At 40.0% G+C, this 25,193-nt stretch overlaps 1 protein-coding gene and 1 pseudogene across 3 annotated transcripts in view; both read left to right on the top strand.

Moving 5' to 3' along the window:
- Positions 1-22,630, top strand: part of LIN9 (lin-9 DREAM MuvB core complex component) — a gene marked incomplete at its 5' end in the record, with an annotated part of 71,532 nt that extends 48,902 nt beyond the window's left edge. For both annotated transcript variants that reach the window (XM_080824608.1, XM_080824609.1), the window contains 7 exons: positions 2,289-2,408; positions 2,682-2,783; positions 5,498-5,578; positions 17,493-17,618; positions 20,285-20,464; positions 20,617-20,714; positions 21,198-22,630. In XM_080824608.1, coding sequence (XP_080680734.1) covers positions 2,289-2,408; positions 2,682-2,783; positions 5,498-5,578; positions 17,493-17,618; positions 20,285-20,464; positions 20,617-20,714; positions 21,198-21,303 — 813 coding nt within the window. In that variant the 3' untranslated portion in view covers positions 21,304-22,630. The remainder of the gene's footprint in view (positions 1-2,288; positions 2,409-2,681; positions 2,784-5,497; positions 5,579-17,492; positions 17,619-20,284; positions 20,465-20,616; positions 20,715-21,197) is intronic.
- On the top strand, positions 14,622-15,004 carry LOC308355560 (ATP synthase subunit g, mitochondrial-like; annotated as a pseudogene). Its single transcript has one exon. The product of its transcript is annotated as an ATP synthase subunit g, mitochondrial-like (transcript).
- Positions 22,631-25,193: the final 2,563 nt, after the last annotated feature.

Genomic DNA, 25,193 nt, shown 5'->3' with positions numbered 1-25,193 from the left:
TTTTTTTTTTTAAGATTTTATTTATTTGAGAGAGAGAGAGCACAAGCATGAGGAGCAATCGGCGGAGGGAGAAGCAGGGTCCCCACTGAACAGGAAGCCTGATGCAGGGCTTGATCCCAAGACCCTGGGATCATGACCTGAGCTGAAGGCAGACGCTTAACTGACTGCAAACAAGCCAGATGCCTCAAAAATGTAAAAAATCTTAAAGCTGTGTTGTATAGAATTTTCTATGGACTGTATTTTGTGATATATTCAAGACTTCGGGCCATGGAGGAAGAGATCCTTAGGCGTTCATAGGCCTGCCTACTAGGCCCCTGGACCAGAACTCTACTCTAAAGTCTTCAGCATTGTCTAGAAGTGAACATCCCTCCGTTGTACCTTACCCACACAGCGTTTTAGTATGACAGAGCTGATCCCTCCTCCCTCAATAACCTTGGAAAATAAGCTGCATGACACTTTTATTCCAGCTTTGTTGTTAAAGTTTGGTCGTCTCACAAAATGATTTTAAAAGTATGAAGTAACATCTTGTATGTTAGGATTTGTTCTTCTGTTTTATCCTCAGAATTATACAGGGTGGCTTTTAATTACCCTCACTTTTTCATGATGAAACTTAAGACATAGTACATTAAGTAATTTATTCAAGGCTCTAGAGCTGGTAGAGACAGGCTGAGACCAGAATCTGAATCTTTTGAATTCTTGAATCAGCCCTTTAAACTACTAGGCCATTATTTCCCAATCATGTTTGATTTTGCAAAGTCATAAGAGTTACACACCTTTCTAATAAGTCAAAATAACTTTAAGAACCAAACAATGCTGCAGTGTAATAAAGTTTTTAAAAAGTTGATGGGGCACCTGGGTGGCTCAGTGGGTTGGGGCCTCTGCCTTCTGCTCAGGTCATGATCCCAGGGTCCTGGGATCGAGCCCCACATCGGGCTCTCTGCTCAGCGGGGAGCCTGCTTCCCTTCCTCTCTCTCTGCCTGCCTCTCTGCCTACTTGTGATCTCTGTCTGTCAAATAAATAAATAAAATCTTTAAAAAAAAAAAAGTTGAATAATTAACTTTTTTTTTTTTTTAAGATTTTAAAGTAATCTCTACACCCAATGTGGGGGTTGAACTTATAACCCTAGATCAAGAGTTGCAGACTGTAGTTACTGAGCTGGCCAGGAGCTTTAATAAGAAACTTTTTATTTTTTAAAGATTTTATTTATTTATTTGACAGAGCACAAGCAGGGGGAGCAGCAGAGAGAGAGGGAGAAGCAGGCTGCTGAGCAAGGAGCCTGACATGGGGCTCAATCCCAGGACCCTGGGATTATGAACTGAGCCGAAGGCAGATGCTTAACTGACTGAGCCACCCAGGTGCCCCAAAATGAGCTTTTTATAATAGAATTGTTTGCCACTAAGAATTATGGAAATAAAATTGTTCACTTGTCACCTCCATTTTTAAATTTCTTTGTTATAAACTTGATTTTTAAAAATCAAGTTATGACCTTACAATTGAAAATCAAAATTTCTTGGGGCACCTGGGTCACTCAGGTCATGATCCCAGGGTCCCGGGATCGAGCTCCCTGCACAGCAGGGAGTCTGCTTCTCCCTCTGCCACCACTCCCCCTGCTTGTCCTCTCTCTCTCTGCCAAGTAAATATATAAAATACTTTTGAAAAATCATAATTTCTTTATCTTCTTAGTGCAAATATAGAAGAATCTTCTTTTTCTGATGCATACTTTTTAAAAATTAAGACTGTTTATTGTGAGGCTTTCCTCAAACATACTTTTTAAAGAGGAGAAATAGGAGAGAAAGAAAATTTGGACTACATCTGCAGAGCAAAGCACACCAACCCTAAGTATTTTTCCTTGAAGGATGCAGTCTTTCAACCACCCCTTTCAAAAAAGGAAAATTGCTTTTCCAGTTCATTAATGTAATTTGCTTTATGAGATCACCCAAGTATTTCTCCCCAGCCGGGTAAGAGTAGACTGGGAGTACACTAGGTAATACTGAGCCAGCCTTTAGCACACAGCAAGCACCAGTGGTCGGTTTTATATTTGTTTAATATTTGATTTCCTAACTGTTTCGATCCATTGGTCTTTTTCTTTTCTTAATTCTTCTGTTTTGTGAGTTTAGCCTTTTGATAGCAAAGTAGTATTTTCATTCTCTGACTTATGTTTTAGGCCTTTGACCTTTGTAAGATCGTAGATTCTGTGGTGAATATCTCCAGGTACAATGTCATGTTTATAAAGCTGAGATGGTTGGTAAAGTTCTTCAAGACCTGTGCACTTTTCTCTTTTCTCAAAGAGTAACGAGCCTCATGAGACGATGCCAATTGCTGCCTTTGGACAAAAACAGCGGCCTTCTCGATTCTTTATGACTCCACCACGGTTACATTATACTCCTCCTCTCCAGTCACCAATTACAGTAAATAATATTTTTTAAATGTCATCAGTAATTTAAATGATTATTATGAGTGTGAATTATGTTTTTATGAAATACACATCTATTACAGCAACTTCAGGACGTAGCTACATTATTTTGTCAGCTATTACATAAGTAAATAGTTGCTTCAACTCTGGAAATATTTGTAAGATTTTTAATGTAATATTAATTATAATTGGATTTATTTTTTATCTAAAAATAAAATGCTTTCTTTTGAACAGTCAGTGGTTAAATGATTCCCTTTTATTTCCATAGGATAATGATCCTTTACTAGGACAGTCGCCTTGGAGAAGTAAGATTTCTGGCTCTGACACTGAAACGTTAGGTGGTTTTCCAGTAGAATTCCTTATCCAAGTGGTAAGAATTGCTCTGAGTATCTTGGCTTGTTTATGAAAAAAACTGAACAGCTTTTGTGTTAATTAAAATAGAAAATCTTTCTATGACCAAATATTTTTACTTTCTTTTTCTTTTTTTTTTTTTTTTAACCATTGTGTTGGTTTTAAGAACACTGTCATTTCCAGGCAGCATCTTTTTCTGCCCATGGGTCCTGTCCCCATGCTTTAATAAATTCACTCACACACACACACACACAAAAAACTGTTCTTTCCAGCAAAGCTTGAAAATAAAAGTCAGGGCACCTGGGTGGCTCAGTTGGTTGAATGTCTGACTCTTGATTTCAGCTCAGGTCGTGATCTCAGGGTTCTGAGAACAAGCCCTGCATCAAGCTCTGCACTCAGTGAGGAGTCTGCTGGAGATTCTCTTTCCCTCTGCCCTTCCCATTCGCTCATGCTCTCTCTCTCTAATAAATAAATTAATTAATTAACTAACTAATAATAAATAATACTAACAATAAAAATAAGTAACCTTAAGGAAATGAAAGTTGTAACACTGAAAAAAGACTTAGAGGCTTTTTTGTTGAGCTCTTCTTGGGTTTGGTTCTTATTTTGCTGTGTTAAGGACTCTAACATTATAGCATATGCTCTGTCAAACCCGAGTGGTTGGCTGTTAATTTGTGTAAGTATAAAGGCCTTTATTAGGGACCTCAGTGCGTCCTGCAGTTATCAGCCAACTGAGCAGTTGCAATGCGTTGGCTGGCTGACTAGTGGTAGACACTAGAAATATAAGCGTCACCTGAAACAAGTGTAGAATTACTATGTAGAACAATAGTCCTGAATAGACTGGAATAGAATGAGAATATAATGAGCTCTTCACTTTGAAAATTAGATTAAATCAGTCATTTACTTTGAATCATGGTCTAATAATGTTTGATTTCTTTTCCTTTTTTTTTTAAGATTTTATTTATTTATTTATTTGACAGAGAGAGAGAGATCACAAGTAGGCAGAACGGCAGGCAGAGGGAGAGGGAGAAGCAGGTTCCCTGCTGAGCAGGGAACCTGATTTGGGGCTCAATCCCAGGACCCTGAGATCACCTGAGCCGAAGGCAGACCCTTAACCAACTGAGCCACCCAGGCGCCCTTCTTTTCCTTTTCTGAGAAGAAAAACTACATTGGCTTGGGGTAGAGCTTAAGTAAAAAGATTGGTAACATAATCCATTAAAATATTCAGTGTTAAACCACTTGCCATTGATGTTGTTTTAAGGAAACATGTTATGATTTAATTGCATATGTAAAGCATTTTGTATTCCTTGATCATATGTTGTTGGTTATCCTTGCAATGCTTTCTTTTGCCTTTTGGCTTCCAAAGGTAGATAAGATATTTTATATGAAAAGTTGAAGGGTGGAGTGTGTGGGTGGCTCAGTGGGTTAAGCCTCTGCCTTTGGCTCAGGTCATGATCTGAGGGTGGTGGGATCCCGCTGGCATCAGGCTGTCTGCTCAGCAGGGAGCCTACTTCCCCATCTTTCTCTGCAGGCTGCTCTGCCTATTTGTGATCTCTGTCTGTCAAGTAAGTAAATAAATTCTTTAAAAAAAAAAAAAAAGATTGAAATTATGAACAGAGCCAAGCCTTGTCCTCTTCACAAAGAGGATACTTGTTTTTTAAAGAAATTCTTTCTTTTAAGTAGTAGATGTAAAAACAAACCTCCTATGACCTATTTGGTTTTGCGTCTATGTGCGCGCACGTGAGAGGGAGGGAGAGAGAAGAGAGGGAGAGACGCCAGCAGAGGGAGCTGGAAGCTGAGCACTACTGCAGTACCTCGGAAGTGCTGGTGTTTTTCTTGATGCTGAAATACTTGGGTTCAGTGCTTAATTTTAACATCAAAAACTAGGTATGAAGAAGCCTAGTTAAAACACTACTTTATGGGGCGCCTGGGTAGCTCAGTGGGTTAAAGCCTCTGCCTTCGGCTCAGGTCATGATCTCAGGGTCCTGGGATCGAGCCCCTCAGCGGGGAGCCTCCTTCCTCCTCTCTCTCTGCCTGCCTCTCTGCCTGCTTGTGATCTCTCTCTCTGTGTCAAACAAACAAACAAATAAATAAATCTTTAAAAAAAAAAAGGGAAAAGAAAAAAGGACCATAACTACAATACCGTTATTACATCTAATAAGTTAACAGGGGGCGCCTGGGTGACTCAGTCATTCAGCATCTGCCTTCAGCTCAGGTCATGATCCCAGGATCCTGGAATTGAGCCCCCCATCAGGCTCCCTGCTTGGCAAGGAAGCCTGCTTTCCCTCTCCCACTCCCCCTGCTCCTGTTCCTGCTCTTGCTGTCTGTCTGTCTCTCTCTCTCTCTCTCTCTCTCTCTCTCGCTGTCAAATAACATAAATAAAATCTTCAAAATTAGAAAAAAGTATCTGTATGAACTCACAAATGTTAACATTATTTGTGCTTTGGTCCATCACAGTTGTTCTTACTGGTCCATGAATGGTCCCATGTGGGCCAGTGAAAGCTTGTTCATATTGACTCCTTAGTCCTTTTGACATGTTCTGCTTACAGTGGATTTTAAGAAAATCTTTTTTAGCTAGCCAGTCAGATTTTTATTTTTAAAAATGTCTGTGCTATATTTATTTATATTGAAACACTAAAATCTGCTAAAATATCTTATTGGAAGATTGGTAATTTGATGGTTGTTATACTTAAATACCTCTATTCCAAAACATCTCTTTTTCTTTGTCTGTAGACCAAATTGTCGAAAATTCTCATGATTAAAAAGGAACATATCAAAAAATTAAGGGAAATGAACACAGAAGCAGAAAAATTGGTAAGAATATTTCTCTTTTTTCTTTATTTGTCTACTTTTAAAATGGTGGGGACTTCTATATCTAAGGAATTAAAAATACTTTTTTGAAGAAAACCTTGAGATAACCGAGATAAATGTTATTTTAAAATCCTCGTTTGCTATCTTTATGTCTTGTTATACTGAACACATGCTAAGTAAATTAGCAGTGCAATGCAGTTCATTACCCCAGACCTCATTATGCCACTGACTGTCCGGCAGGATAGGATTAATGGGTGGGCTGGGTTTTTGACAGTTTGCATGAATGTAGAAACCCTAGCACTGGTGCCTTGTCTAAGGGAGTCATGTTAACAGAGGTTATTAAAAGTGATTCAGAATAAATAAATCAAGAAATATATAAGTTGGCATATTCGGGTTATCTTGACAGTACCTTATATCCTATTCTATTAATCTAGTCAGTTCAAAAAGTCAATTTTAGTCATAGGAGAAAATTATCAGAGTTTTCTTTTTTTTAATGTAGAAAATTCACTAAGAAATTTTTGGGGGGGTGCCTGGGTGGTTCAGTGGGTTAAGCCTCTGCCTTCAGCTCAGGTTGTGATCTCAGGATCCTGGGATCCAGCCCCACATCGGGCTCCCTGCTCAGTGGGGAGCCTGATTTCCCCTCTCTCTCTACCTGCGTTTCTGCCTCCTTGTGATCTCTCTCTCTGTCAAATAAATAAAATATATTTTTTAAAAATGTGTTTAAAATAAAGAAATTTTTTGAATTGTACTGAAAGTCATAACTTGCTTATGGATTTATAGGACGGCAAATATTCATCCCAGGTACCGTCTCCAAGTGATTGCAAATGTCCACATGGAGATTTGCAGTCATTAAACCCAGGCAAGCACTATAGCTCATTACCAACATCCGCCTTGAGCACAGGACTGGGGAGTCATAGCATCAGTCATCTCTAGTGCGTGTGGGCCAACAGGTAGATAAGGGATGCCTAGCTGAAAGAGGAACAGTCTTCTTTTAGGATGAAGGAATTTTATCTGAACTTGACTTTAAATTTTCTAATTTAAACCTCCATTTTATGGACTTGGAAACTGAAGACCAAAGACGTCAAGGAATTTTAGTCTAAGATTATCCTGCTATTTAGTAGTACAGATACCAAAACGGGCTTCTTGGGGTGCCTGGGTGGCTCAGTTAGTTAAGTGTCTGACTCTTGACCTCAGAGTTGTGAGTTCAAGCCCCACATTGGTCTCCAAGCTGGGCATAGAGCCTGCTTAAAAACAAACAAAACAGGCTTCTTGGTCCCAGCTCAACTCATTTAGGCACACTCTGAAAACAGTATTGACAGATCCACAGGCTATCAAAGATAGCAAAGAGTTAGCCATAATGTATTGCCATTATATACCCTAAACATAAAAATGTATATATTTGCTTCTTTCCTATTGGATTCAATTCCTTTCTTGAGTTCCATCAGTTCTACTTCTACCATTTTCTCTATGCCTTCTCATTACTCCCTAGCTACATCTCTTCTGATCATTTTATCATCTCTTTCATCTTTATGCATAATCTAATTATATCACTTTAATATCACTAGCTAGGACTTTTCCCTGTGTCTGGGTTCCACACCTTAAAGTACTGGGCTTGCCTTAGCCTGGTTAGTGTTACCTAATTTGAATAGAGGCCTCGTTTGATGTTGGCTTGGCTCTTGGCATGTGAGAACTTTGTAGAAGTCTAGATAACTTGATACGTTTTATTACTTGTTTGTTTTATTTATGATTAAAAATAACTCCCATTATAAAAATTTAAATATTATAAGGCTGATGACAACAGTAGTTCTTTATAGTGCCTTCCCCATAGATTAATATTATTTAGCTAAGCATATGCTATAAATGTTTGTATGTTAAGCATATGGACTGCTTCTATGCATGTACGTCTTATGTAGCTTTGAAAATTATTTTCTAAAAAAACTGAATTCTGTCATTATATTAATTCAGCCTTTAAATTTTCTGTATTGTACCATAATTTAGTTTATTAATAGGTATTTGGGTTATTTCCATTATTTTTCTAAAATAGTGCTAAAGGGGCACCTGGGTGGCTCAGTTGGTTAAGCATCTGCCTTTGGCTCAGGTCATGATCCTAGGGTCCTGGGATGGAGCCCCATGTTGGGCTCCCTGCTCAGCGGGGAGTCTGCTTCTCCGTCTCCCTTTGCCACTCCCCCTGCCTATGTTCACTAGCTCTCATTCTCTCTCTCAAATAAATAAGTGGAGTCTTTATTAATAAATAAATGAAATAAAATAGTGCTAAGGTGAGGCACCTGACTAGCTTGATCTTGGGTCATGAGTTTGAGCCCCACACTGGGTATAGAGATTACTTAAATAAGTAAATATTAAAAATAAAAAGGTGCTATAGCAAATATCCTCATCTGTATAGTTTTGTGCATTTGTCTGTGTCTATCTGTAAGATAGATTCTTAAAAAGTAGAATAATGGTTGGATCAAAGTATATGAACATTTTAAAGATTTAATGAAACTTCTGGTTTAAGATGGTAGGCTGAAAACATGTCTATCCTCTACAATTTCACATAAAATAAGTTGTACAAAAGAAATAAATAGAATAAATGAAAGCACTGTTTTACAATGTATGCAGGATTTTAGAAATTTTCCATGTTGGGTGAAACACAGCTGAGATGGAACATGGCTGAGAGTCTACATGTTGGAACCCTAAAGAGGCTCCCAGCCCAGAGTTCCACATATGATGGAGGAATGCAGAAGTGAGGTACACTACTTAAAAGGAATTGATTCAGTGTCAGTTTCCTCATTCCCCGTTTCATCCTAGTGACAGAACTGGGTAAATGTGACATTTACCCAAGTTAAAAAGAAGGAAACAGATACTCCTCTAGAGAATTTGAATATGGAATTTGGGGGAAATTTGAGGCTTCTGCTTTTAGTAATGGTAGACTAGGTAATTTGGGTTAACCTTTCTAATCCACATAGTTGAAAACAACTTTTTCCTCTGGAATAAAATATAAAAATAACCTGCTTGTAGACACTAAAGCATTAACTAGGTCTTAAAGAATTATAGGGATAGAATCTGGGAAAGAAGTAAACTCAGAAGGGGGAACCTGGCATTTAGCATTGCTTTTTTCTTCAGGGGTTTTCCACACTTCTAGAAAAGGTGACTGAGAAATTGAGTGGCATTCCTGAAAGGTATACAGGGGGAGAGAGGACAAAAATTAAGAGTCCAGAGACCATCAAGGGTTAGGGGAAGCTGGCAAACCTTCCATGCTCTGAGTTGGAATGCCAAAAGGCAGCGTTGGCTCAGCTTCAAATTATCTCATCTCCAAAGTGGAACTGATGTGATTATGGAATCTGAGACCCACAAGAAGTAAGTATTCCTCTTAGTGGAATATAACCTTATACTAGTCCTCAAATTCTTTCTTTCTTTTTTTTTTTTTTAAAGATTTTATTTATTTATTTGACACAAAGAGATCACAAGTAGGCAGAGAGGCAGGCAGAGAGAGAAGAAGGGAAGCAGGCTCCCCGCCGAGCAGAGAGCCCAATGCAGGGCTCGATCCCAGGACCCTGGGATCATGACCTGAGCCGAAAGCGGAGGCTTTAACCCAGTGAGCCACCCAGGTGCCCCACAGTCCTCAAATTATTTCTAAACTTCTTACTATACAGTGTCTAGAAACTCATTTTTTTTTTTTTAAGATTTTATTTATTTATTTGACAGACAGATCACAAGTAGGCAGAGAGGCAGGCAGAGAGAGAGGGAGGAAGCAGGCTCCCCGCTGAGCAGAGAGCCCGATGTGGGGCTCGATCCCAGGACGCTGGGATCATGACCTGAGCCGAAGGCAGCGGCTTTAACCCACTGAGCCACCCAGGCGCCCCTAGAAACTCATTTTTAAATCTCAGACACGAGAGGAGACAAGATAACCCTAATAAAACCAAAAGAAAGTATAGACAATCGGCAGATTCTAGATAATGGAATTTTTAAGACATAGATTTTAAGTGCTTAATTTGTTTAAAGAAATGAGACAAAATTGAGAATTTTAGAAGAGAATTGGAAACAACAAAAAGGACCAAATGAAAGTTCTAGAAGTAAACTATAGCAATCAAAATTAACTCAGTTGGGAGGTATAACCACAGCAGATTAGGAACAGTTGAAGAGAGAACTAGTAATTGAAAATAGATCAGAAAATATACAGAATGAAGCATAGAGGGAAAATGGATGGAAAATACAGAAGAGAAGAGAAACGAGGGATATAATGAGAGGTCCAGCATGTCTAATGGAGTAAGAGAAGGAGAAAAGAGTTAATGGGACAGAAGGAATATTTAAAGGGATAGTGACTGAGAACATTCCAAAACTGTTAAAAAATAACAGACCACATGGGACGCCTGGGTGGCTCAGTTGGTTAAGCAGCTGCCTTCGGCTCAGGTCATGATCCCAGTATCCTGGGATCGAGTCCCACATCAGGCTCCTTGCTCGGCAGGAAGCCTGCTTCTCTCTCTGCCTCTGTCTGCCAGTGCTCGCTCGCTCTCTCTCTCTCTCTCTCTCTCTCTGACAAATAAATAAATAAAATCTTTAAAAAAAAAAAAAAAAAAAAAAAAAAAAAAATAACAGACCACAGATTCAAGAAGCCCTGTGAATCTCAATGGAATAAATAAAAAGATAAGGACTCTAAGGCATAGTGATAGTAAAACTGCTAAAAACTAAACACAAAGTAAAAAAATATTTAAAGTATCCAGAGCCAGGAGCACCTGGTTGGCTCAGTCAGTAGAGCATGTGATTCTTTTTTTTTTTTTTTTTACCTTTTAAGATTTTATTTATTTATTTGTCAGAGAGAGAGCAGGAGCATGGAGAGCTCCAGGTTGAACAGGTAGAGCAGTCAGAGGGAGAAGCAGTCTCCCGTTGAGCAAGGAATCTGATGTGGGACTTGATGCCAGGACCCTAGGATTATGACCCTGAGCCAAAGGCAAGTACTTAACTGATTAAGCCCCCAGGTGTCCGATTCTTGATCATGGGGTCATGTGTTTGAGATCCACATTGGATGTAGAGATTACTTAAATAAATAAATTACAATAAATAAATAAATAAAGTACCCAGAGCCAGATGTGTACTGGGCAGGAATTTGTTTGACATCTGACTTCTCCACAGAAACAATAGAGAACAGAAAATGGAATAACATCTTCATAGGGCTGAAACAAAATTGTTACCAACCTAGATTTCTGTATTCAATTTCAAGGTAAAGTAATATAAGGACTATTTGAAGTTAAATTTATAGAGTTTTTTCAAGAATACCTATACTTAAAGGAAATAAAGTTTTTGTTCAAGCAAAAGAAAAAACTTGAGGGGTGCCTGGAGGATCAGTCGGTTGAGTATCTGCCTTGGGCTCAGGTCATGATCCCAGAGTTCTGGGATTAAATCCCAAGTCAGCCTTCCTGCTCATCGGGGAGTCTATTTCTCCCTCCCCCCACGCCTCCTCCAGCTCATGCTCTCTCTCTCTCTCTCACTTTCTCTCAAATAAATAAATAATAAAGAAAAAACTTGAAGTTTTGGAAGGAATGAAGAGAAAAAGGGTAACTGTGGATTAATCTAAGTGATACTATATAAAATCATACTTCATGACATTTAAAATATAAAGAATTAAAAATACATCCAGGGGCGCCTGAGTGTCTCAGTGGGTTAAGCCTCTGCCTTTGGCTCAGGTCATGATCTTAGTAGGGTCCTGGGATCGAGCCCCACATTGGGCTCTCTGCTCAGCAGGGAACCTGCTTCCCCCACTCTCTCTGCCTGCCTCTCTACCTACTTGTGATCTCTGTCTATCAAATAAATAAATAAACTCTTTAAAAAAAAAATACAGTCCAACAATTGCCTATTGTGGGTGGTGTACATATAGACATGATAAATCAAGGATGTATATTTTAATTTCTGAGGCACCTGTTAAAGTAATAGTAAAAGATACATAACTACCAAACTAATCAAGGTGAGGTGGGTAGGGAAATGGAACAATAAAAATATTCAATCAATCTTTAAGAAGACAAAGGCAACAAAAAATAATAATAATAACAAACAGGGACAAATAGAATGGAAATAGTAAGATGGTCAATTTAAATTAAATATATCAGTAATAATATTAAATATAAGTGGACTAAATCTTATGAATAAAAGGCAAAGATTGCCAAACTGAATGAAAAGCAAAAGCCCAACTCTATGATGCATGCAAGAGATACATTTAATATTAAAAGATCCTGAAAATAAAAAAATTTTAAATGTATGAAAAGGTATGCAGTGCCAAGTATTAAACTAGCAGTAGAAGGTCTGATAGCTATAGTAGTACCTGACAGTGAAATTCAGGGCAACAGATATTATTGAATATAAAGAAGTGTGCTTCTTAATGATGAAAGGTATCATTTCAAAATAATTTCAAAGTTATATGTACATAATAATGGCTTCCAAATTCATAAAGCAAAAATTGGCAAAATTCAAAGGAAAAAGACATTTCCACTATATAGATAAAACAACTAGTCAAAAAAATCTAATAAGGAGGGACTCCTGGCTGACTCTTAATCTTGAGGTCATGAGTTTAAGCCCCATTTTGGGCATAGAGCTTCCTTTAAAAAAAAAATCATATAGATTTAATAAAAAATGTTTTAAAAATCAATGTTACTTAAAAAAATCTGATAAGAATATAGATTTCAAAAACACAGTTAACAAATGTGATCCCAGTGACATACCTACCACCTGCAGGGCACGTATTATTTTCAAGCTCACATAGATTATTTATAAAATTTAATTGTATGCTGTCTCTTAATAAAATTTCAACAAATGTCAGAATGATTAGACTTCTCCAGAATATGTTCTCTGATCACAGTATGAATAAGCTTAAAAGTTGATAAGAAAAAGAATTAGGGGCAACTGGGTGGCTCAGTTACTTGGTTGAGTGGCTAACTTTGATTTTGGCTCAGGTCATGGCCTCAGGGTTATGAGATCCAGCCCTGCCTTGGACTCCTGCACTGAGCACAGAGCCTGCTAGAGATTCCCTCTCTCTCTTTCCTCTACCCCCCACTCACATGTGCTTTCTTGCTCTCTAAATAAATAATAGATAGATAGGTAGATAGATAGATAAAAGACTCTTGAAGATAGTCATTTATTAATTTAAAAAGATTTAAGTGTATGTGGTGCCTGGGTGGCTCAGTGGGTTGAGCCTCTGCCTTCGGCTCAGGTCTTGTTATCAGGGTCCTGGGATCGAGCCCCGCATTGGGCTCTCTGCTCAGCAGGGAGCCTGCTTCCCCCTCTCTGTCTACTTGCGATCTCTGTCTGTCAAACAAATAAAATCTTTAAAAAAAAATTTTTTAAGTGTCATTTATCAACTTAAGAGAGTAAAGAGAATCCACAAGAACATCTCGATAAAGGCAGAAAAACTGTCTTACATAATTAAGCATCCCTTCCTGGTGGAAAAATAAATATTCTTACCAAACTGGGAATAGTTAAGATTAAGATCCCTTAATCTGACAGTATGTACCAAAACACTTACATTAAATGTTATACTTACTAGTGAAGTGTTACAAATTTTCTCTTGAGGGGCATGCTACTGGCTCAGCCTGTAGAGCATGTGACTCTCAGTCTCAGGGTTCTGAGTTTGAGCCCCTATTGGGCATAGAGCTGACTTTTTAAAAATAATAAACAAAAAAACCCCTTTCTTTTTCAAAATGAAAATGACATATGGAAGCCTATAATTACAATTGCTATTTCATAGCATATTAGAGATTCTAGCCAGTGTAATAAAGGAAAAAATCTATAAAGATTGGAAAGGAAGAAATAAGACCAGTTTGTTTTATTCACAGATGATGTGGTTGTGTACCCAGAAAATCTAAAAGAATCTGCAGATAAATTATTAGAATTAGTTTAGCAAAGTTGCTAGATTAAAGATCGGTTTTTAATAAAAGTAGTTATATTTCCATGTATTAGTAATAAATAGAAAATGAGATTTCAAAAGTGTCCAGGAATAGACACTTGATCTATGACAAAAGTGGTTCTGCAGAGTAATGAGGAAAGAAAGGTTTTTGAAATGGTACTGAGTCAATGGATAACAGTATGGTGGGCGAGGGATCCCGACCCCCCACCTCATTGAAAAATTACTGGTTTTATATATTTTAATTTTTTTTAAGCTTTTATTTATTTATTTGACAGAGAGAGAGAGATCACAAGTAGGCAGAGGCAGGCAGTGAGAGAGGGGGAAGCAGGCTTCCCGCTGAGCAGGGAGCCTGATGCGGGGCTCGGTCCCAGGACCCTGAGATAATGGCCTGAGCCGAAGGCAGACACCCAACCATCTGAGCCACCCAGGCACCCCTATTTTTTTTTAAGAGTTAATTTTTTTAAGTAATGTCTCTACCCAACATGAGATTCAAACTCATAACCTTGAGGTCAAGAGTTGCATGCTTTACCAACTGAGAGCCAGGTCCCCCCCCCACCGGAATGTTTGGTATTTTAGATCTAAATGTGAAAGGCAAAATATAAAGCTTCTAAAAGTTAATGTAGGAGAATTTAAGACATTGGGGTAAAAAAAAAAAAAAACCAAAAAACAAAAACCTTGGGGTAAGAACTCTTTAAGTGAGATAAATGGAGTATAGAACACAATAACCATAAAGGAAAAGATTAATACATTGAGCTACATTAAAATTATAAACCTCTGTTCATCAAAAGATACAACTAGGAGAAAATAAAAGGTAAACCACAGAATGGAAAGAAATGCTTAAAGTACATGTAATTGACCAAAAGCTTGCCTTCAGAATATATAAAGAACTGTAAGTCAATAAGAAAAAGATAGGCAGGGGCACCTGGGTGGCTCAGTCAGTTGGGCGTCTGCCTTTGACTCAGGCCGTGATCCTGGAGTCCTGAGATCGAACCCCGTGTTGGGCTCCCTGCTCAGTGGAGAGTCTTCGTCTCCCTCTGCCCCTCCCGCCCCTTGCTCACTCAGTCTCTCAAATAAATAAAATCTTAAAAAAGAAAAAAGGATATTCAGATGTACAAAAAATTTTTGATAAGGTACCCAGCCTCATGGGTAATAGAGAAAATGCGGATTAATACTACAAAGAGATATCACTCACATCCTCTCAAGTGGCTCCTATTCAAATGCTTAAAATATCAGAGATTGGCCCAGTTTGTCTGTAACCTTGTGGAGAAGGCCCTAGAGTTGGTGAACACTGCTATGACTTACTCAAAATTGGCCACATTTTGGTGCTATGCCAAGGTTGAGCTGCTTGCTCCAACCCCTGCTGAGATCCCTAGTGCCTAGAGCTATCCAGAGCTTGAAAAAAATAGTCAAAGAGTGCTCAAACTGGTAGCTTCGAACAGCTTACAGTTGAGGAAGCTCTGCTGAATGGCTTGGAGGCCACCAAGGTATGGATGTGGTTTTATGTCGGCGAGATCATAGGCAAGCATGGCATCATTGGGTAGAATATTAGAAGACCAATCTTTAACATCTGTTTATATGTGCCTTGTTATTTGAGTGTTCTTGGATCGTGTGTGATCAGACTGGTATTTGAATAAAATAAGATAATGTATCAAAAAAAAAAAACCATCAAAGATTGGAAAATATGTGAAGCAGCCAGAACTTTTTTTGTAAAGAATGTGTTTATTTCAGAGAGGGGGTTGGGGAACGGCAGAGGGAAAGAGAGAGAATCCCAAGCTACCTCTGTGCTGAGCATGGAGCCTGATGTGGGGCTTGATCTTGCCATCCCAAGATCATGACCTGAGCTGAAACCAGGAGTTGGATGCCTCACTGACTGCGTCCCCCAGGCGCCCCAGCCAGAACGTTCTTATTCCGTCCCTTTGGGGAACTCTGGCTCTGTCTACTAAAGCTACACACGTGGGTATGTAAGTACAGAATGTCATAGCAGCACTATTCCTGTTGGCCAAGAACCAGGTGCAGCCCTATTGCCCAACAACAGATAGAACCAATAGGATGGCTGGATAGATGATATTGCTACAAAGGAACACTACACCACAGTGAGGGGAACTGACTGTGGGTGTGCACAACTGGATGGGTAAATTTCACAGTGTTAATTGAAAGAAGCTAAAAACAAAAGTATATACTGTATAACTGCATTTTATTTTTTTTTAAGATTTTATTTTATTTATTTGACAGACAGAGATCACAGGTAGGCAGAGAGGCAGGCAGAGAGAGAGTGGGGAAAGCAGGCCCCCTGTCAAGCAGAGAGCCCAACGTGGGGCTTGATCCCAGGACCCTGGGATCATGAACTGAGCCGAAGGCAGAGGTTTTAACCCACTGAGCCACCCAGGCGCCCCTATAATTGCATTTTAAATAAATTTCAGAAGTTGTACCATGAGGCTTGATGTTAGTAAGGTTGCTTTGGAGGGAAGAGAGAAGGGATTGTAAGGTGATGCACAGGGGCTTCTGAGGGGTTAGCACTGTTCTGTTGATCTGGGTGGAGTTTTCCCATGACTTCCCCAACTTCATTGGGGGTATAATTGGTGTACAGTGAACTGTATCTGTTTAAAATGTATGGTTTGGTCACATATATGTGTTTGCCCATATATACATACACACCCATGAAGCCATCATCAGATACTAGATTTCTTTCTTCTCCACTCCTCACCAGATTTTCCCAAGCCCTTTACAATCCATCCTTCCCTCTACCCCAGCCTCCAGGCAACCATTCATCTACCTTCTGTCCTCACCGATTAGTTTGCATTTTCTTGTACATAAGTGGAATCAAACTTATATGCTTTTTTGGCCTGGCATCTCTCATTCGGTGTAACGATTTCTATTCATCCACTGAGTTGTGTGTTCCACGGTTCATGCAACATACTGTAGTTTGTTCTTATGGCTGAGCAGTACCACCTTCTGTGGATATACCACAATCTGTTTATCCATTCCCCTGTTGAAGGACATTTGAATTGTTTACATTTCTTAGCTATTACAAAGAAAATTGAACATTCGCATACAAGTCTTTGCATGGACAAATATTTTCATTTCTCTTGGATCATATGGTAGGTGTAGATGTTTAACTTTTTTAGAACTATTGTTTTTACACCGGTGTTTGCATTGTAATAATTCATTGAGTTCTATATGTATATTCTGTGCAGTTTTCTCATGTTATACTTTTTTTTAAAGATTTTAAAGATTTATTTATATGAGAGAGAGATAGCACACAAGCAGAGGGAGGGACAGAGGGAGAGGAGAAGCAAGCTCCCCGCTGAGCAAGGAACCCAATGCAGGGCTCAATCCAGAATCCTAAGATGATGACCTGAGCCGAAGGCAGGCACTTAACCAACTGAGCCACCCAAGCGCCCATCGTGTTATACTTGTGCAACAAACTCTTGATTTCAGCTCAGGTCGTGATCTCAGGGTTGTGAGATCTCAAGATTGTGAGTCTGGGTCCTCACTGAGTGTGGAGGCTGCTTGGGATTCTCCCTCTCCCTCTGCCTCTCCACCCACCCCATGTGTTCTCTCTCTCTCTAAAAAAAAGTACTTATCAAAATCTGATTTGGGGGGCACCTGGGTGGCTCAGTGGGTTAAGGCCTCTGCCTTCTGCTCAGGTCATGGTCCCAGACTTCTGGAATTGAGCCCCATGTCGGGCTCTCTGCTCAGCAGAGAGCCTGCTTCCCCCTCTCTCTCTGCCTGCTTCTCTGCCTACTTGTGATCTCTGTCTGTCAAATAAATAAATAAAATATTTTTAAAAATCTGATTTTGGGGGCACCTGTGTGGCTCAGTCGGTTAAGCGTCTGCCTTTGGCTCAGGTCAGGATCCCAAAGTCCTGGGATCAAGCCCCACATCAGGTTCCTTGCTCAGTAGGGGAGTCTGCTTCTCCCCCTCCCCCTACTCATGCTCTCCCTCTCTCTCTCTCTCTTCCAAATAAATAAATAAATAACTCTTTTTAAAATAACTCTTTTTTAAAAATCTGATTTTTTTTCCTTGCAGAAATCCTATTCCATGCCCATCAGCATCGAGTTTCAGCGGAGATATGCAACCATTGTTCTGGAGCTTGAGCAGCTCAATAAGGACCTCAACAAAGTTTTGCATAAGGTTCAGCAGTACTGCTATGAGGTAGGCAAGGTGCAGACACTTCCCCTGAGGGTCTGTGCTCCCCCTACTCTTCTGTTGGAAGCTAAATACTGTTACCTTCACATGCTAGAAAATTCAAAGAAAGCCAACATCTCTATCAGGTCCTTTAGCAGAACCGTATTTTACATACATTTTTACTTGTTCCGAAGAGTGTTTCTATTATAGAGAGCTTTCAATTCTGTTGACATTTGTTTCAATTACAAAGGTATAGCTTTTGAAAAAAATTTAGAAAAATCCAGAAAAATGATTACTCTTCAACTCTTAATCCCACAGTCCCAAATGCTGTATTTTGGTTTATTTCCCCTTAATCTTGTGTGTATATATATATGTGTGTGTGTACATGCTTTTTCTCACAAAGTTATGATCAGGCTGTGTACACAATTTTTTTCCTCCTCCTTTAAACTTTACATTAGAACTATGGATTCTTGAACTTCAAATATGCAGAGCATAGGGTTATTTGTGAATTGTTATCATCTACATAAAATTATATATATGAAGACAGTTCAGTGGTTTCACCTCAGTTGATTTTCTTACAAGGTAAGAATTACATGACTGAGATGAGTTTAGGATGCTCCAGCACTTGCATTTTCAAAGGTTTTATGTTTCCTGTGAGCCACCTCCATTTGTGACACGAGGTTCTCCAACAGTTGGCTCTTTCTGACACTAGCCTCCTAGTCGAGTCCTGAAGATCTGCCATCGGCCATGTTGTCGATCCATCCGCCTGGAGCTGAGGCAAATATTCTGTGGTTGCCTGTGACTATGCTCTGAGAATATTCTGCTCATTTCTCTAGTCATCTATCATCCATTTTTATTTTCCCGGTAGTTGTCACCTGCGTAGCAGTAGGTGTTGTCCTAGCGGATAGCTTTCTCCCTCCAGACTAGCAGCTGACCCATGAGAGAGGCAAACCTTCAAGCAGTCCAAGACAGCACATAACAGAGCTGAGGACAAGCACATGAGTGGGTGGCCCATCAGTCTTGTGTAATCGCAGTATGTACCACAGGGCCTTTTGTGATAGGCTCATTTCCCCATGAAGTAAAACAACTAATTTTCAGAAAGCTCTTGGGGAAGTACAGTATTGATTTGCTTTACTTTTTAAGGATAGATTGATTGTTTGACTGCTTTGAGAGAGAAAGTAGGGGCAGAGGCAGAGGAAGAGAGAGGATCTCAAGCAGACTCCCCCATTAGCAGGGATCCTAGCACGGGGCTCGATCCCAGGACCCTGAGATCAAGACCTGAGCCGAAGGCAGATGCTTCACCAACTGAGTCCCCCAGGCATCCCTACAATATTGATTTTTTTTAAATTTTATTTACTTATTTGAGAGAGTGAGAGTGTGTGTGAGAGTGGAGAGGTCAGAGGAAGAACAGACTCTCCGCCGAGCAGGGAGCCCAATGTGGGACTCAATCCCAGGACTCCAGGATCATGACCTGAGCTAAAGGCAGTTGCTTAAGCAATTGAGCCACCCAGGCGCCCCTACAATATTGATTTTAAAATAAAAGCATATGGGGCACCTGGGTATCGCCGATCAGGGAGGCCTGTCCTCTTACCTCCGGAGAAGACAGTTACAAAGCCAGGGAGACTACAGCGAACCCCATGCTGTTGGGTTAGAATGGGAGAATTGGTCTGACTTTGTGCTTCAGTTTATTTTTATGACGTAGATGCAGGTATGTGTTTGTGTGTGTGCACACATGCAGGCTGAGAGAGCCCAGAAGCACACCCCTGACAGCAGCGAGCACCCCAGCACCCGACCGTGGTTTCCAAATTGTGTTGTCCAATCAAAGGAAGCAGGACTTCTTGAAAAAGAGACTGAGGGGCGCCTGGGTGGCTCAGTGGGTTAAAGCCTCTGCCTTCAGCTCAAGTCATGATCTCAGAGTCCTGGGATCGAGCCCCGCGTCGGGCTCTCTGCTCAGCGGGGAGCCTGCTTCCCCCCCTCTCTCTGCCTGCCTCTCTGCCTACTTGTGATCTCTTTGTGTCAAATAAATAACTAAAATCTTTAAAAAAAAAAAAAGAGAGAGAGAGAGAGAGACTGATTCCAGAGCCCAGACTATCTCACTGTGCCCCCCAGCTTACGGGAGCATGTTCAAGAGACCGGCTGAACAGTGATTCCCACTGACTAGATCTGGGACAGCTTGGGCTTCCGCATAAGTGATAATACTCAGAATAAACCAGAAACAGATAGTGAATCTGGGTACAAGGTTTTCAGGAGGGGCACCTGGGTGGCTCAGTCGTTAAGCATCTGCTTTTGGCTCATATCATGATCTGGGGCTCCTGGGATCGAGTCCCGCATCAGGCTCCCGGCTCAGCGGGAAGCCTGCTTCTCCCTCTCCCACTCCCCCTGGTTGTGTTCCCTCTCTCACTGTGTCTCTCTCTGTCAAATAAATAAAATCTTTAAAAAAAATTTTTTTCAGGAGTTATTTGTTCTATTTCTTTTTAGCAGTTTGAAATTATACCAGAATTAAAAGTTGCTAAAAATATAAAATCCAGAAAAGAAAACCGTTTGAGAAGAAACATTTCTAAAGTAGGAGTGAGGCCCATTTTTGTTATAAAAGCTGGTTTCGTAAACCTCCACCTCTGAAAACAGGACAGGACCCCACAGAAATCATCTGGCCTGGTGAGCCTACATCTCACATTCGACTCCTCTGTTTCCAGCTCGCTCCAGACCAGGGCCTGCAGCCTGCAGACCAGCCCACGGATATGAGGCGGAGGTGTGAGGAGGAAGCCCAGGAGATCGTCCGGCATGCCAACTCCTCCACCGGGCAGCCCTGTGTTGAAAATGAAAATCTGACAGACTTAATCTCCAGGCTCACTGCTATTTTATTACAAATTAAGGTACATCTCAGAGAACACATTCTCTTCGTTTTGACACCTACACAAACACGCTCATTTGTGGCTAAGCAGTTAAAATACACAGATCATGTTGATATTTTGTGTCTGAGTTTGGACTAGAATTCAGTTAAATTTTGCGTTATTTTTTCCCTCAGTGTCTGGCAGAAGGAGGAGACCTGAATTCCTTTGAGTTCAAATCCCTTACAGATTCATTAAATGATATCAAGAGTACGATAGATGCTTCCAATATCAGGTAATTTGTTAGGTGCACCTCAGTCATTTTTCTAAGTCCATGGGGATTTCCAGTACAGGTTTTAAGAATTATGCTTATTTGTGAAGCATTCATATAATTTTTATGCTGTAAATAGATTCCCAAAGAGCTTTTCAGTTATGTCCCGCCTATTGACGGAGTAGACCTTTCCCATGGACTTGGTTTGTGTGAAGGAACCCGAAGACGCCCAGTGTTCGGGTTTGGCTTGGTGTGGCGTTTCCCCTGAGTAGGGTTTCCTTGGAGAGACAGTCTTGCCCTCACCGGCACCCCCACGGCTCCTTTGCCCCCTCCAGCAGCCGTTCCCATGACAACCGCAGCCGGGGTGGCAGGTGTGGTGGGGGAGCTTCCTTCCTTCCTCGGGGCTTGATCTTAGCTGCTTTTTGGACTAAAATTCAGCTTTTTGTTTTTTAACAAGTATTTCCCTAACATCATGAAATAAGGGATGTAACCGTGTTTCTTCTTCAGTTGCTTTCAGAATAATGTCGAAATCCATGTTGCACACATTCAGAGTGGCCTGAGCCAGATGGGAAACCTGCACGCCTTTGCCGCCAATGACACCAACAGGGACTGAGGAGCAGTCTTCCCTGTTCCAGCCGCACAGGACACTGCGGTCCCTTTCCCTTGACTTCCAACACCAAATGACCCACGTGCTGGAAAACAAGGGAACTGTGCATCTCCAGCGAAGGCATTGGAACGTACTGTCGTGCTTCTTGAACCAGCACTGCTGACCAGCATTCTATTTATTTTTCTCCTTATTATTCAGCTGCAGTAGCATCACTTATGTTACACGTTTATCGGCAAGGATTTTTCAACTGAAACTATCTGAACGAAAGACGCTGTCACGGAAGAGTGTGCTGACCCTTTTTTCAACGTGCATGAATTCCGCCAACATGCGCAAACAGCTGCTCCCCCGGGGAAGGCGCGAGCAGACACAGGCCTCCTGCTTGGAACTGCGACCGGAGGGCTCAGCTCCTCACCCTGCCAGGCTTCTGGAAGAGAGCGCCCCGGGGAGGCGGGAAGTCAGGTGTCGCGAAGCCACCGGAACAGCCACGGAGCTGCGGCCTTGACAAGTATGCGAGATGGACACCTGCAGGGTGACATGGCTCTAGAGATCATTTTATAATAATAAGTATTTTAATTTATCATAATTTATAAAAGAAACCTTTGTTGTTTGTCTGTTGAAAGAAAATGAAGGAGCAGGAAAAAAGTAAATTACTTGCAAAATGCTACATTTCAGCAAGTAGATTTGGCCTGACTTTTCCCGTCAATTCAGGGCAAAAAAGTGCTATTGTTATGAGACTTATTTAAAAAGACTGATAACACACTATTTTCATATTTTGTTTATTTGCACAACTTTTGAACCAGATGACTGGTTAAAACCCAACCGTACACAATTTATAAAGTCAAAAGATTTTATAAGGAAAACAGATGTAATAACCAGTGCTGTGAAATGCAGAAAAAAAGGTTTGTATTTGGTTGTGGGGTTTTTTGTTGTTTTTTGGTTTTTTAAAGGAAAAACCCTACCTAAAATGTTAATCTTGTAAAAAGTGTGTATTTGGGATTTTCTTTGTTTTAATATAGAATATTATAAAGTCAAAATATAATAAAATTGTTTTCAGATTTGGAGTTTAAGATAGAGCTGTAGATGTGGCTTTGATTCCTTTAGATGTCTCATAAAATGGGACTTTTTATATGTTAATGTATAATAAAACTAAAACGAGATTATTTTCCATTTGAAATTTTTGTATAGTTTAAAAATGCTTCCATATCCTTTGTTGGTATTGTGCCACTGCAGAACTTTAGTGCAGAGTTTATATTTAGCTAAACTGTTATGTTAATTAAGAAATGCATAAATCCTTTATTCTTAATATTTGTAATTCTAAATAAATTGATCTATGAAAAGTAATATTGTCTACCATTCTCATTTAATTAATACAACTTGGTAAGTATTCCTTCTATTTGAAAAGTTCTAAGGAACTGTAATTTCCACTGAACTATATATATATATATATTTTGTAATTTAAAATTTTAATTTTAAATGGCAGAATAAATTCATAAACATCAATGAAAATATATTTTATGCAGCTTTAATGTATTACATATTTAATAGCTGCCATTTAGTGGGATATCATTAAATATTATTTCTTAACTTGTGGTAAGTGTGTTTCAGTTAATGTTAATAGTTCATTAAAAAAAATTTTGGGGGGGGTCGGGTGCCTGGGTGGCTCGGTGGGTTAGGCCCCTGTCTTCAGCTTAGGTTGTGGTCTCGTCCTGGGATCGAGCCCGGTGTCGGGCTCTCTGCTTTTTCTCTCTGCTCTTTCCTTCTCTTTCTCTGCCTGCTGCTCTGCCTACTTCTGATCTCTATCTCTCTGTCAGATAAATAAATAAAATCTTTGAAAAAAATAACATTTTTTTTAGTTCATAAAAATTTTTAAGACTATCTCCAACTCATGTAAAAAATATAATTTTGATCAATAAAAGAGTGCTTTTAAATGGCACCATAAAGAGTAATCTAATAGATCTAGGTTAAAGCAAATGAAGTAGAGAAGAAATTTTTCTTTATCTGAAAAATTCATTGAAGAATATTTGTGGGTTTTAAACACATCATTAGGAAGCATTATTCTTAGGGATGTGGTATGGAGAGGTACATTTAAAGTGTATATTTATCGGGGCGCCTGGGTGGCTCAGTGGGTTAAGCCTCTGCCTTCAGCTCAGGTCATGGTCTCAAGGTCCTGGGATGAAGCCCCACGTCGTCGGGCTCCCTGCTCAGTGGGGAGCCTGCTTCCTCCTTTCTTTCTCTGCCTGCCTCTCTACCTACTTGTGATCTCTGTCTGTCAAATAAATAAAAATAAAATCTTTTTAAAAAATTAAAAAAAATAAAGTGTGTATTTATCTAGATATCAGAGGTAGAAAGAAAAATATTCAGGTGACTTGATTGTTGAATCTATTACAAAAAAAGAATGAAATCAGTTATGTGTGATGTTGAGATTTCATATACAGTAAATAAAACATTAATGAAAATATTAACAGAAAGGATTAGTATGAAAACTGTTTCTTCACGTTCCTTTACATGTTTGCAGTTAGTGTTTATAATGTCTAGAAAGTTATTCAATTTTAATATTCCAAAATGAGTATTAAACTCTATGCATTTAAAGAACAATTCCATACCTTTTATAAGATTAAAACCTAAATTATACTTACTCTTTTTTTTTTTTTAAGATTTTATTTATTTGAGAGAGTGAGAGAGCAGGAGCAGGGGATAGACAGGAGAGGCAGAAGCAGACTCCCTGCTGCCCCCAACGCGGGGCTCCATCCCAGGACTTTGGGATCACAACCTGAGCCGAAGGCAGACACTTAACCTATGGAGCCATACAGGTGCCCCTACTCTGAATTATGTTTTTAGGGGAAACAGTACAGATTAATTACCAAGTCATTTTGAATTACCATATCATCCAATATGACTCTAAGGGAGAGGTATTTCCATCTCCACAAATCACTATGAAAAAATACCCCAGTTCTTGGCTTCCTGTAGACCTAGTGAGAGGTGGGGTTTTTGTTTTTTTTTTGTTTTGTTTTTTAAAGACTTTATTTATTTGTTTGACACAGAGATCACAAGTAGGCAGAGAGGCAGTCAGAGGGGGAAGGGGAAGCAGGCTACCTGCTCAGCAGGGAGCCTGATGCAGTGCTAGATCCCAGGACCCTGAGATCATGACCTGAGCTGAAGGCAGAGGCTTAACCCACTGAGTCACTCAGGCATCCCGAGAGGTGGTTTTTAATATATACTACCTAGAATTACATAAACATTTTTCACTTTTTTTACCTTTTTTTAAAAAAAAGATTTGTATTTGTCAGAGAGAGTGAGAGAGAACACGCAAGCAGGGGGAGGGGCAGAGGGAGAACCAGGCTCTCTGCCAAGCAAGGAGCCCAATTCGGGACTCGATCCTGGGACTCCGGGATCACAACCTGAGCCAAAGGCAGACACTTAACTAAGCCCCCAGGTGTCTCGCTTTTCACATTTCTTTTTTTGTTTCTCAAGACTGACTTGGCAGGGGTGCCTGGGCAGGAACAGTGCCCGAGAATATATTTGAACTTCTGTTTAGGGAAGAAGAAATCTGTGTCGTTCAAACTAGTCATTTTGGGTCAGCTGCACATTCATCCGAACGATGCTGCCTCCGCCTACCACATTTTGCAAGCTCTAAAGAGAGCCATCAACACCACATGCTGCGTAAGTTTGGTTCTGAATTACTTCCCCTGAGTCCCAAAAATCAGATTCACTTGCTACCGTTGAGAATCTACCAAAAGATTTGCCTGTTAAATTCTTTATCTTGAATCCAGGCATTTTCTGAGCCTATGTTATTACCACTTCTCTTGCCCAGCACCGGCCACCGTCTCCACAAGCCTGGAAGTCATCAGTCAGCAGCATCCACTCTGCCCCCTCAACTGCAGCCTTGGGGAAGCAAT

This window comes from Martes martes, assembly GCF_963455335.1.
Source record: "Martes martes genome assembly, chromosome: 15".
In the NCBI taxonomy this organism is placed as follows: domain Eukaryota; kingdom Metazoa; phylum Chordata; class Mammalia; order Carnivora; family Mustelidae; genus Martes; species Martes martes.
The sequence above is the reverse complement of the archived record's forward strand: the minus strand, read 5'-3'. Positions and strand labels throughout refer to the sequence as shown.